Genomic DNA, 12,802 nt, shown 5'->3' with positions numbered 1-12,802 from the left:
TTTTTTTATTTCCTCTTTGATTTCTTCAGTGATCACTTCATTATTAAGTAGTGTATTGTTTAGCCTCCATGTGTTTGTATATTTTACAGATCTTTTCCTGTAATTGATATCTAGTCTCATGGCGTTGTGGTCAGAAAAGATACTTGATACAATTTCAATTTTCTTAAATTTACCAAGGCTTGATTTGTGACCCAAGATATGATCTATCCTGGAGAATGTTCCATGAGCACTTGAGAAAAATGTGTATTCTGTTGTTTTTGGATGGAGTGTCCTATAAATATCAATTAAGTCCATCTTGTTTAATGTATCATTTAAAGCTTGTGTTTCCTTATTTATTTTCATTTTGGATGATCTGTCCATGGGTGAAAGTGGGGTGTTAAAGTCCCCTACTATGAATGTGTTACTGTCGATTTCCCCTTTTATGGCTGTTAGTATTTGCCTTACGTATTGAGGTGCTCCTATGTTGGGTGCATAAATATTTACAATTGTTATATCTTCTTCTTGGATCGATCCCTTGATCATTATGTAGTGTCCTTCTTTATCCCTTTTAATAGTCCTTATTTTAAAGTCTATTTTGTCTGATATGAGAATTGCTACTCCAGCTTTCTTTTGGTTTCCATTTGCATGGAATATCTTTTTCCATCCCCTTACTTTCAGTCTGTATGTGTCTCTAGGTCTGAGGTGGGTCTCTTGTAGACAGCATATATAAGGGTCTTGATCCATTCAGCCAATCTGTGTCTTTTGGTGGGAGCATTTAGTCCATTTACATTTACATTTAAGGTAATTATCGATATGTATGTTCCTATTCCCATTTTCTATATTGTTTTGGGTTCGTTATTATAGGTCGTTTCCTTCTTTTGCATTTCTTATCTAGAGAAGTTCCTTTAGCATTTGTTGTAAAGCTGGTTTGGTGGTGCTGAACTCTCTCAGCTTTTGCTTGTCTGTAAAGGTTTTAATTTCTCCATCAAATCTGAATGAGATCCTTACTGGGTAGAGTAATCTTGGTTGCAGGTTTTTCTCCTTCATCACTTTAAATATGTCCTGCCACTCCCTTCTGGCTTGCAGAGTGTCTGCTGAAAGATCAGCTGTTATCCTTATGGAGATTCCCTTATGTGTTATTTGTTGTTTTTCCCTTGCTGCTTTTAATATGCTTTCTTTGTATTTAATTTTTGACAGTTTGACTAATATGTGTCTTGGTGTATTTCTCCTTGGATTTATCCTGTATGAGACTCTCTGTGCTTCCTGGACTTGATTAACTATTTCGTTTCCCATGTTAGGGAAGTTTTCAACTATAATCTCTTCTAATATTTTTCAGTCCCTTTCTTTTTCTCTTCTTCTTCTGGAACCCCTATAATTCGAATGTTGGTGCGTTTAATGTTGTCCCAGAGGTCTCTGAGACTGTCCTCAGTTCTTTTCATTCTTTTTTCTTTATTCTGCTCTGCAGTAGTTATTTCCACTATTTTATCTTCCAGGTCACTTATCTGTTCTTCTGCCTCAGTTATTCTGCTATTGATCCCATCTAGAGTACTTTTAATTTCATTTATTGCATTGTTCATCGTTGCTTGTTTCATCTTTAGTTCTTCTAGGTCCTTGTTAAATGTTTCTTGCATTTTGTCTATTCTATTTCCAAGATTTTGGATCATCTTTACTATCATTATTCTGAATTCTTTTTCAAGTAGACTGCCTATTTCCTCTTCATTTGTTAGGTCTGGTGGGTTTTTATCTTGCTCCTTCATCTGCTGTGTGTTTTTCTGTCTTCTCATTTTGCTTATCTTACTGTGTTTGGGGTCTCCTTTTTGCAGGCTGCAGGTTCGTAGTTCCCATTGGTTTTGGTGTCTGTCCCCAGTGGCTAAGGTTGGTTCAGTGGGTTGTGCAGGCTTCCTGGTGGAGGGGACTAGTGCTTGTGTTCTGATGGATGAGGCTGGATCTTGTCTGTCTGGTGGGCAGGTCCACGTCTGGTGGTGTGTTTTGGGGTGTCTGTGGACTTAATATTTTAGACATCCTCTCTGCTAATGGGTGGTGGTGTGTTCCTGTTTTGCTAGTTGTTTGGCATAGGGTGTCCAGCACTGTAGCTTGCTGGTCGTTGAGTGAAGTTGGGTGCTGGTGTTAAGATGGAGATCTCTGGGAGATTTTCGCCGTTTGATATTAGTTGGAGCTGGAAGGTCTCTTGTGGACCAGTGTCCTGCGGCGGCAGAGGCCGGCGTGACGTTGTACCAGCCTGAGGCGCACCGTGCGTTCTCCCGGGGAAGTTGTCCCTGGATCCTGGGACCCTGGCAGTGGCGGGCTGCATAGGCTCCCAGAAGGGGGCTGTGTATAGTGACCTGTGCTCACACACAGGCTTCTTGGCGGTGGCAGCAGCAGGCTTAGTGTCTCCTGCCTGTCTCTGGGGTCTGCGCCTTTAGCTGCGGCTCGCGCCCGTCTCTGGAGCTCCTTTAAGCAGCGCTCTTAATCCCCTCTCCTTGTGCACCAGGAAACAAAGAGGGAAGAAAAAGTCTCTTGCCTCTTCGGCAGCTCCAGACCTTTTCCTGGACTCCCTCCCAGCTAGCCGTGGTGCACTAACCCCTGCAGGCTGTGTTTACGCCGCCAACCCCAGTCCTCTCCCTGCGCTCCGACCAAAGCCCAAGCCTCAGCTCGCAGCCCCGCCCGCCCTGGCGGGTGAGCAGACAAACCTCTCGGGCTGGTGAGTGTGGTCGGCACCGATCCTCTGTGTGGGAATCTCTCCACTTTGACCTCTGCACCCCTGTTGCTGCGCTGTCCTCCGTGGCTCCGGAGCTTCCCCCCCCACCCCCCCAGCCACCTGCAGTCTCCACCCTTGAAGGGGCTTCTAGTGTGTGGAAACCTTTCCTCCTTCACAGCTCCCTCCCACTGGTACAGGTCCCGTCCCTATTCTTTTGTCTCTGTTTTTTCTTTTGCCCTACCCAGGTAGGTGGGGAGTTTCTTGCCTTTTGGGAGGTCTGCTGCCAGCGTTCAGTAGGTGTTCTGTAGGAGTTGTTCCACGTGTAGATGTATTTCTGGTGTATCTGTGGGGAGGAAGGTGATCTCCACGTCTTACTCTTCCGCCATCTTCCCCTCGTTCCACCATCTTAAGGTTTTATCTTAAACTTTTATTTCTTTATTTATAAGAAGAATACATGCTCAGTAAAGCAATCATATCTAATACTGAAGTATAGGGGGGAAAATTAATTCCTTGACCCTGTGAGATCTCCTGCCATTTTGGTACATACCTTTCTAGGCTTTCTCTTTTTGTCTGTTTTCTGGCAGACTTGGTGGTAGCTAAGCAGGGGATTCTCATACTGGCCTCTGACTGTCACAGGGCCCCAGCCCATACTTCCCATAGGAAGCTTTCTCTCAAGGACTAATTCCTGCCCCTGAGTGGAGGGGAATGCTTCTTAGTTGGTGCTTTGGACAACAGTGCCGTGGAGAGTGCCTCTTTGTGGGTGGAAGCAAGACCCCAGGGATCTGAGGCTAAGGAATCCCTCCCTTGACCTTGTCACTTACATTTCTCTGCCACAGTTACACAACAGCCAACGCTGAGTCTGACTATGAGCGGGACTCTGAAAGGGAGAGTGATGACGACGGGGAAGATGAAGTGAGCTGTGAGACCGTGAAGATGGGGAGAAAGGATTCTCTGGACCTGGAGGTGGCTTCAGGCCCGGCACCTGAAGCCCTGGAGGCTGGTGGCTCCCCTGGCCCAGAAGATGTGCTGGCCCTCCTGCAGCAGGCAGACGAGCTGCGCCAGGGCAGTGAGCAGGGCAAGCGGGAGGGCTTGCAGCTGCTGCTCAACAACAAGCTGGCGGTGAGGCTCCAACTGCCTGTCTGTCCTCCATCCCCCACTAACCCCCCGCGAATGTGTCACTGACCCTGCGAGGTGACGTGGGAAGGGAAGTGAGGGTGAGGTGGCTAGGTCTGCATCTGCACCCAGGGTTGTACATCCTCTTCCTGGGAGGCTGAGCACCGGCCCTGTGTGCTGCCTGCCCCAGAGCTGCTTTCTCTGCCAGACCCAGGGCAGTCGGCTGCCTCCTGTAGAGCTACTGCAGAAGAGCTCCTCCTCTCACCTTAAGGAGAAATGTGGAAAGAACTAGAATGTTTTTCCCTCTTTTATTTCCCTTGAGGCAGAGCCACAGCTGCCTACCCCATTTAAAGCTTTCATCACAAGTGACAAGTGTTAGGTCACTAGGTCACTCAACCACAATTCCCTTCTCAGGTTCACTGCCAGAATTTATGCTCACCTGGCTATAAATGCCTCCAAAGTTAGAATTTCCTTTTTCTTGGGCATTTTCACAAATTTTTCATTGTTAGCAAGACTTCTCTGTTGTTGTGCCTCATTACATGTTGGAATTGACCTTTCTTCCTCACAGTATTAAAAGGCCAGAATGCCCTCACTCTGTGGGTTGTGCAATCTGTTGACTAGGGATAATGTCATCAGCTAACTGCAGGTGAGAGGTCACGTGGGGTGGCCTGATGTCAGTGTGCATAACACACTCAAAGGTAGGGTGTGGGGAGAAGGTCGAGCCCCAGTTCTCTGCAGCTGAGAGAAGGGGGTCTTATCCCTCTGTTTGGTTTGCAGCATGGAAGCCAGCAGGACTTTCTCTGGCGCCTGGCCCGGGCCTACAGTGACATGTGTGAGCTTGCTGAGGAGGCAGGTGAGAAGAGGTCCTATGCCCTAAGTGGTAAGTGCTGACAGGTTCCTGGTGGGAAGGCCACTGACTGACTCTGAGGGTGGAGCCAGCCCATCAGCTTGGGGCCCAGGGGAACCACCAAGACACACGCTGTCGGTACAGCTGGGGCTCTACTACTCTTTGGGACAGACTGGCTCCCAGAGACCCCTGCTTCCTCCTGGAGACAGAGAGCAACCTCTGCTTCTCTGCATGGCATGGTGCTTGAGTCACACGGGTATACACGACTTTAGGAGTACAGTTGAACCTTGAACAACAGCGGTTTGAGCAGCACACGTCCACTTATATGTGGATTTTTTTTTCAATCCACAATCCATGGTTGGTTGGACCCAGCTATAAACTACATGTGGATTTCTGACTGGGCAGAAGGCCGGTGCCCCGAACCCCCACGTTGTCCAAGGCCAATTGTAGTTGTATCATATTAGCACAGTTCTGTGTTCTCATTCCTCAACTACAAAAGGCACAACGTTTCTTAATCTGAGGGGTTTTTTTGCTGTTGCTTAGGAATCTGGTTTCAGTTATGGAGCCTGTGGGGCAGGTGTTTAAGAATGAGTGGAGTATGTTTGTGAGTGCCCAGAAGGAGCAGTTTGGGAGAATACTGCTAGGTTAGAAGTCCCTGGGGTCTACTTAGCAACTCTGTTGTCAAAATCTGTACCTGGGGGTGTAGGGTACATCTGACTTGTGCCAGGTTCAAGGCCTGTCCTTCTCTGTCATGAGGTCATTGAGAACCCTCGGACTTTAAAAATAGAGACTGGTTTTATGGGGAAGGTGATATGTCCTGCCTACCTACACATCCTTTGAGTCAGGCACCATCAGTGGACTTCCAGATCTTGTGGTTCAGTTATCCAAAGTTAAGTTAACTGCTTTCCCACTTTTATAAGTACAGTCCTGCAAACACTGAATCTTTGATAATGTAGAGTGACAGTACCTCAAGATCATTATTCTAAACAGTTATAGAATTCTGCCAACATAGAAAGGTCAATTGAGTTGAATGTTTGATATAGATCTTCAAAAAAGTCCCTGGAGGGGCTTCCCTGGTGGCACAGTGGTTGAGAGTCCTCCTACTGATGCAGGGGACACAGCTTGCTTCTTTTCAAAACAGTTTCTGCTTCCCCTCTTAAATTTCAGGTGAGGATTCTGATCAGCCTTTGGGGCTGTTTTTTGCACTTTTGGTAGCAACAACCACCTTTCCTTTCCCTTTTGATCATCTCTGTGTACTAACAGCCAACATGAACCCTACAGGTGGAGGTGGGGCAGTGATTAGAGCTAGCAGCGAAGCCCGCACTGGTCTGGTCTGGCTTCCTGAGTATAGCACCTTGGACAAATCTGTTCCTCCTGGAGGTCAGAGGACTATGCAGTATCTTTGAAGACTCTGCTCTGGGATTCTAGCTTTTTAGGACCAACCTTGCTGGACCTTAAGTTCTTCATTTTGTTCTTTCTCTAGAAGCTGGACCACCAGGAGGCAGCGGGAACTGGTTTGCCTCATTCTTCACCATTATTTCCCTAGTGAGATAGTGCTTTGAAGGAGGCGGAGAAGTCCCCTAAGAGAAAATGTCCCTCAGTGGTGGAGCCGTATGGTTCTTCTGCTTGGATAGGGGAATGTAGGGTTCTCATCTGCTCTCTTTAAATGTATTTGTTGCATATACAAAATTATACCATGATTACTATCACTTAAACATGAGGAAACATTTCAGAATAGCCAGCCTATCACCTCAACCCATTACTTTTGTTCTCTGTCTTCCCTTCCAAGCCCTCACCATTTAAAAAATTTTACTAATTTTACATTTTATTAAAGTATAGTTGACTTACAATGTTTCAGATGTACAGCAAAGTGATTCAGTTATACATATATATACTTTTTCAGTTTCTTTTCCATTATAGTTTATTACAAGATATTGAATATAGTTCCCTGTACTATACAGTAGGTCCTTGTTTACTTAATATGTAGTAGTCTCTATCTGTTAGTCTCAAATTCCAAATTTATCCCTCCCCCCTTCTTTCCCCTTTGGTAACCAGTTTGTTTTCTATGAGTCTTGTAAGTAAGTTTATTTGTACCTTTTCTAAAAATTTTTTTAATTCATTTATTTATTGGCTGCATTGGGTCTTTGTTGCTGTGTGTGGGCTTTCTCTAGTTGCGGCGAGTAGGGGCCACTCTTCATTGCGGTGCAGGTGCTTCTCATTGCGGCAGCTTCTCTTGTTACGGAGCACAGGCTCTAGGTGTGTGGGCTCCAGTAGTTGTGTCACACGGGCTCAGTAGTTGTGGTGCGTGGGCTCAGCTGCTCTGCGGCATGTGGGATCTTCCCGGACCAGGGTTCGAACCCGTGTCCCTTGAATTGGCAGGTGGATTCCCAACCACTGTGCCACCAGGGAAGTCCCTATTTGTATCCTTTTTTTTACATTCCACATATGTGATATTATATTTGTCTTTCTCTTCATTTAGTATGATAATCTCTAGGTCTATTCATGTTGCTACAGGTGGCATTATTTCATTTTTTTTTATGGAAGCCCTCTCTGTTCTAATCAGATTTCCCATTTTGCAGTGTTCTCTTTTCCCATGTGTAGGCGTGATGGTCCTCATCTGAAGGGCTCCAGCTCCTTGACATTCTAGGGGACCCTTGTCAAGAGCCTACATGTGTTTAGGCCTTGATTTGTTAGTTTGGGTGCCTGGAAAACTTGGGGAAGAACTACATGAAACTCATCTTTGGTCAGATCCCAGTCCATTTGGCTCTGGTGAGGAGTTCTGGCCTAGGGCCATGATTAATGTTCCTAGATCATGGATCCTTTTGAGAATTTGTTTTTAATGTTTATTTGTTTGGCTGCACTGGGTCTTCATTGCTGCACACAGGCTTTCTCTAGTTGCGGCGAGCGGGGACTACTCTTTGTTGTGGTGCACAGGCTCTAGGTGCGCAGGCTTCAGTAGTTGTGGCACATGGGCTTAGTTGCTGCGAGGCATGTGGGATCTTAGTTCCCCGACCAGGGCTCGAACTCGTGTCCCCTGCATTGGCAAGCGGATTCTTAACAACTGCGCTACCAGGGAAGTCCCCCTCTTGAGAATTTGATCAAAGCTGTGGACCCTCTCCTCAATAAAATGCACATATACCTAAAATTATATACAACTTCAGTGGGATTCATGGATACCGTGAAGCCTATCCAGACCCCAAATCAAAAACTCTCCAGGGTAACGGTCTATTGGGGACAGTTTCTGATTGCTTTTGAGTCCTTTTATATTTGAAATGCTTCAAGCATATCAGGTAGGTATTATAAAAATAAGGGAGCTGGGGCAGCTGATGATGGATAGGGAGAACAAGGTGAAGCAGAAGTCATCCCTGAAAAGCTATTTGCAGCTCTTCATTCTGCTCAAGTGCATAAGTATTTACAAGTCCCGTTCGGGTAGGGGTTGGTGAGAGCAAAAGCTGTCATTTTTCCCACAGCCTTTCCTGTGGAAGGGTGCATGGGAGCCCTTGTCAACTCTGGATCACCTCTGTCTTACAGGAAAAGAAGCAGCGGAGGCCGCTCTGGAGAAGGGGAATGAGAATGCTGAGTGTCACCAGTGGTAATAACACCCCGCAGGCTCCCAGGAAGAGCCAGCATGGGTTAGAGTGGAGGAGAGCCCTTTTGTTTCTCTGCCCTGTGGCCAAAGAGGCATTTGCCAGAGGCACCAGGAGAGGGAGCTCTGGCCTTTATTTTCATATGTCCCATCCTTCCCCAAGCTAGGGACCCAGGGGAGTTTGCTTTGGGAAGTGCCTTGGGGATGAGGCAAGGGGAATAGTTTTTCTTTCTGGTGAAGCTTGGAGAAACGAGTAGCTTTGGTAGTCACCCCTGGCTACAGAACTTGTGGGTTCTTGGCTCCTCAGAGAGGCTGGGACGGTGGCAGTTCCCCTCTCCCACACAAGCTCTTCATTCCCCTAGCTTGCAATCCCTGGCTGGTGGTGGACTTTGGCTTCTTCGCTTGGCTCGCGTGAGGAAAAGTAGATGTGAGCTCACCCCCAGGAAGTTCAGCAGTCACTAATATTACAAAACCATCAGCCCTGTCTGTGGTCTGACGTGAGGCAAAGTTCTGCCAACCCATGTGGGTCAGGGGCAACCTGTGTCCTGGGGGCGTGGTTCCAGCGCCTCAGTTTTAGTGAAAATGTTCCTTTTCCACCTCCCTACTTCCCATAACCCTGCCCTCAGACTGTGAGCTGGGAGAGGCTGTTTCTCTATCTGTTGCTGAAACTTTGTCTCTGCAGCGCCTCTTCTCAGAGGCCAGGTCATTGTTTCTTGGGTGTCACAGGTGCTGTTTCCCTGTGGGCTCTCTTGGGGCTCCTGGGGTCCCAAGGATGGAAATTGACCTCATACTTTCTTAGCTTTTCCTGGGGAACAGCTGTTTGGACTAAACTGGAAATGAGCCTCTGGAAGTATCCGATACAAATACCCCCAGATATTTAGTGAGTACACAAAAAAGCAACTTGGGCCTTTAGACACTCATTTGTCAACTGTGCTTCTAGAAAGGATGCAGAGGGGATGGGGGTAATATCTTCTGCCTTTGTTTCTGAAGGCAGAAGATAGGAAGCTGGCTGCCTTTGTTCTCCTGGGAGGGAGGATGTAGAGGAGAGGGCTGAAATCAGAGGCCTTTTCTTCCTCCTCTGCTTCTGTTGGTTCCCAAGCTAACATTAGAAATTCCTAGAGAATCCCATTCCCAAACAGCTTCCCAGTGATATACCTGTATACTTCCAAGGCTAATGAGACCTTCTTCTTCAATGTCTGCTCAGGAGACAAAAAGCAGTGTACTCAGGTCTCTTATACTTTGATGCTGATTTTTAGATACCTGCTTAAGTGTTTATGATAGCTATGACTATACTCATTATGAGGGGAAATTTGGACTGAGACCTTGCCTAAATATTAAGTATAAGAGAGCTTTAATGTGGAAGACCCACCTTTTTTGTACCTAGGGTACTTTGGAGAATTGTGAGCCTACCACTGTATCTGCTAAAGAATATGAATTGGGACCACAGGTCTGTGAAAAGAGGAATTAAGTACAGATGGAAATGATATTTTCATCTCTGGATAAGGATGCAGGCGCAGTGCAATTGCCCATGGGTGGGAATCCCAATACTGGCAGGAACGGTACTCAGTCCTTGTCCCTGAGCTTGCTGCTGCTTCCCCCTAGGTATGCAGTGCTTTGTGGTCAGCTGGCTGAGCATGAGGGCATCCAGAGGCGCATCCAGAGTGGCTTTAGCTTCAAGGTGAGGAAAGGCTTCTCCTCCTTCCCCGGTGCTGGTCTAGTCCAGATTCCCTGCTGCATCCTAGCTCCTTGCAAAGGTGTTCCTGCAGCCTCTGTGACTTGCCTCTGTTCCCTTAGTAATTCTGCTATCTGATGTTAGCTTATATTTATATTTTCCCCTCAGGAGCATGTGGACAAAGCCATTGCTCTCAAGCCAGAAAACCCCATGGCATACTTTCTCCTTGGCAGGTGGTGCTACCAGGTAAGCTAAATTTCAGGGCTTGACATAAGGGCCCTAACTAACTGTCCTGAGACACTGATCACCTTTACAAGGAAGAGCAGGGTCCTCAGCCTGGTCTGGCTTATGTGTTATTTCCTCTAAGTGGTCACATTAGTGGTGATTAGACCCAGTCCTATTTGGCCCTGTTTGCTTTCAGTACAGAACATTCAGTGTTCCTAAAGGTACTTGAGTTTTTAGTCACACCTTGATCTCTTGGTGGCAGGTCTCTCACCTAAGCTGGCTAGAAAAAAAAACTGCGACAGCCTTGTGTGAAAGCCCTCTCGGTGCCACTGTGGAGGATGCCCTCCAGAGCTTCCTAAAGGTATTGGGGAAGGAAGGGAAGGGTGGACAGCAGCCAGAGTGACCTTATTTTTCCTAAGGACATTATTGGAAGGGGTTTTAAGTAGAGGGCAGTTTTATGTGTGCCTGTTCTATGGGAAAATCACAACCATCAGAAAAGCTTATAAAAAATATAGATTCACTGAATCAGTCTCCAGGTTGGGGACTGGAACTCTGTAATAAACTTTAGCCCGACTTGGACTTTGGAACACCTCACTGAAATGTGTTCTCCCTTCTCCAGGCTGAAGAACTACAGCCAGGATTTTCCAAAGCAGGAAGGATATATATTTCCAAGGTAAACTCACCTGCCTATTTCAACATAGATGAAAGTATGTGTGTTGATATTTCTAGGAACTCCTGAGGGCACACATATTCATCCCCTTCTAGTCTCCTGGTGGCATTTCTCCCAGGTTTTCACTGTTGTCTCTTCTCAGTGCTACAGAGAACTAGGGAAAAACCCTGAAGCTAAACGGTGGATGAAGTTGGCCCTGGAGCTGCCAAATGTCACTAAAGAGGTAATACTTAAGACCTTTACTAACACAGGGATCCTTCACTGAGTCATTATGTCACCCTTTCAGGAAAGACTATCTTCCCTTGAGGTCTTATTTCCTCCTTTTGCATGTGTGCTGTCTCGTATACATCTCCCCTAGGGGAGGAGACAGATTTCGTAGGTTCCAGGCTCTTCTGGGAAAGTAGGAAAAAGACTATGATAACAGTTTAGCAAGGAAGCAAAGGGCCCATTCTCAGGTACCAATGGTTTTGGAAATGTTGGCTTAGATTTTGAGTCCTAGTCTTATTCTCTTGTCTCCCTAGGATTCAGCTTTCCAGAAGGACCTGGAAGAATTGGAAGTAATTTTAGGAGAATAATCACATTTCAACGGCCTTCATGACTTGAGGGGGAAAAAAATCAAGTCTAAAAAAATCAAGTCTTTTTTCGCTTAGATTCTGCTTAGATCAGGAAACTGAGCAAGACTGGTTAAGGGAGTGTCCTGACTCCTAGGTCTGACTGCTACCTGCCACCATTCCCCAACTTCTTCTTATTGTCTACTGGTTAACTTATTCTAATCCGTTACCTAATCTGAAATTGGGGAAGTACTTGAGGCCCGGGTTTCTGTTACTCTCTCCGTAAAGTGAATTCTTGAAAAGCCAAGACTAGTATAACACCTGCCCTAGGGTACAGTGTGGGTAGAGCACTGAAAGCTGTCTTCCAACTGCTGGTGAGGTGGATGAAACTCCAGAGAGCTAGCTATAGGAACAAAACATAGAACTTCTCTCTTTTTCACTGATTAATATTCAACACCAAAGTATATAGTCCTAAAATCACACCCTAACCTACCCGGATAAAAGGTCGGAGAGTCCACGGGTATCGCCTCTTCTCAACCTATCATGTGGATTGTAACTGTATTCCTGGGCCGAGGGGCTGGACTACTTGACTTCCAGAGTCCTGGCAGCTTTTGGAACGACTGCAGTGCATAAGGCTTATGAGACTGTGAAAATGATGATCTGAGGAGTTGCCCGGAATATATTTTGGTACAAACCTGAAATAAACCAAATTTAACTAGACATGATTATAATCCCCTTTCTATGTTTGTTATAGCTCCTTATTCTTGCTTGACACTTCCATAACTGTTTTCTACTATGAGACTATTGCAGACAAGTAGAAAAACAGTACCAAATAGTTTAGAATAAGCTCTCTGGTTAATAATACTTCCTAATACTTCCAGAGAAAATTTTAGTTAAATGTAAAACATAAGAAGAGCTTATTTTTAGCCTAACAAGGCCTAGTCCAACTAAGCAGGTGTTCCCTGACCCTCTCAGGGCCAATAGCACAAAGCCTAATCCCATCTGAAAAGAAAATCCTCCCTACAAGAAAATTTGAGAAGTTTTTTAGGTCAAGGTCACTTAAATACTTTATAGGACTAAAAGATGAGATGCTTTTATTTAAGAACCAAGCTTCCATTCCAGAATCTGTTACTGTGGCTTTATTATTTCATCCCAGGTTTGTTCTGTAATGTAGAAACCAAAGAAGGCCTAGGAGGTACTCTGTTCTATAAAGTCAGGGAACAGAACTGTTTTTAAAACAAAGTTGCATTAAATTGTATCTTCCTATCTCCCTACATATAGTAGGATCAACACTGGCAACAGCAGAGATTTGCACTGCCTCTCCTCCTAATACTAGCCGAGAAGCCCTTTGAAATTGGAAGAGTTGGTTAGAACCCATCCTGAGTAGAAGTTTGAAGAGGAAGGAGTATCTCAAACCCCTGAAGTAGAATAATCTGGGCAAGAACCAGCCCTATACCATAC

General features: G+C 45.8%; 1 protein-coding gene across 2 annotated transcripts in view; it reads left to right on the top strand.

The window, feature by feature from the left end:
- RMDN3 (regulator of microtubule dynamics 3) overlaps nt 1-12,056 on the top strand; it is a 39,802-nt gene extending 27,746 nt beyond the window's left edge. The window contains exons 4-12 of one of the 2 annotated variants that reach the window (XM_065872017.1): nt 3,514-3,796; nt 4,568-4,670; nt 8,169-8,229; nt 9,826-9,901; nt 10,064-10,141; nt 10,383-10,481; nt 10,740-10,793; nt 10,933-11,013; nt 11,312-12,056. In XM_065872017.1, the coding sequence (XP_065728089.1) occupies nt 3,514-3,796; nt 4,568-4,670; nt 8,169-8,229; nt 9,826-9,901; nt 10,064-10,141; nt 10,383-10,481; nt 10,740-10,793; nt 10,933-11,013; nt 11,312-11,365 (889 nt within the window). In that variant the 3' untranslated portion in view covers nt 11,366-12,056. Of the gene's footprint in view, nt 1-3,513; nt 3,797-4,492; nt 4,671-8,168; nt 8,230-9,825; nt 9,902-10,063; nt 10,142-10,382; nt 10,482-10,739; nt 10,794-10,932; nt 11,014-11,311 lie in introns of both variants that reach the window. The other variant, XM_065872016.1, reaches the window with a different exon arrangement.
- The last annotated feature ends 746 nt before the right edge of the window (nt 12,057-12,802 follow it).

The sequence above is a fragment of the Phocoena phocoena genome, chromosome 2 (assembly GCF_963924675.1).
Source record: "Phocoena phocoena chromosome 2, mPhoPho1.1, whole genome shotgun sequence".
In the NCBI taxonomy this organism is placed as follows: domain Eukaryota; kingdom Metazoa; phylum Chordata; class Mammalia; order Artiodactyla; family Phocoenidae; genus Phocoena; species Phocoena phocoena.
This window is presented reverse-complemented; position numbering and strand designations above follow the sequence as displayed.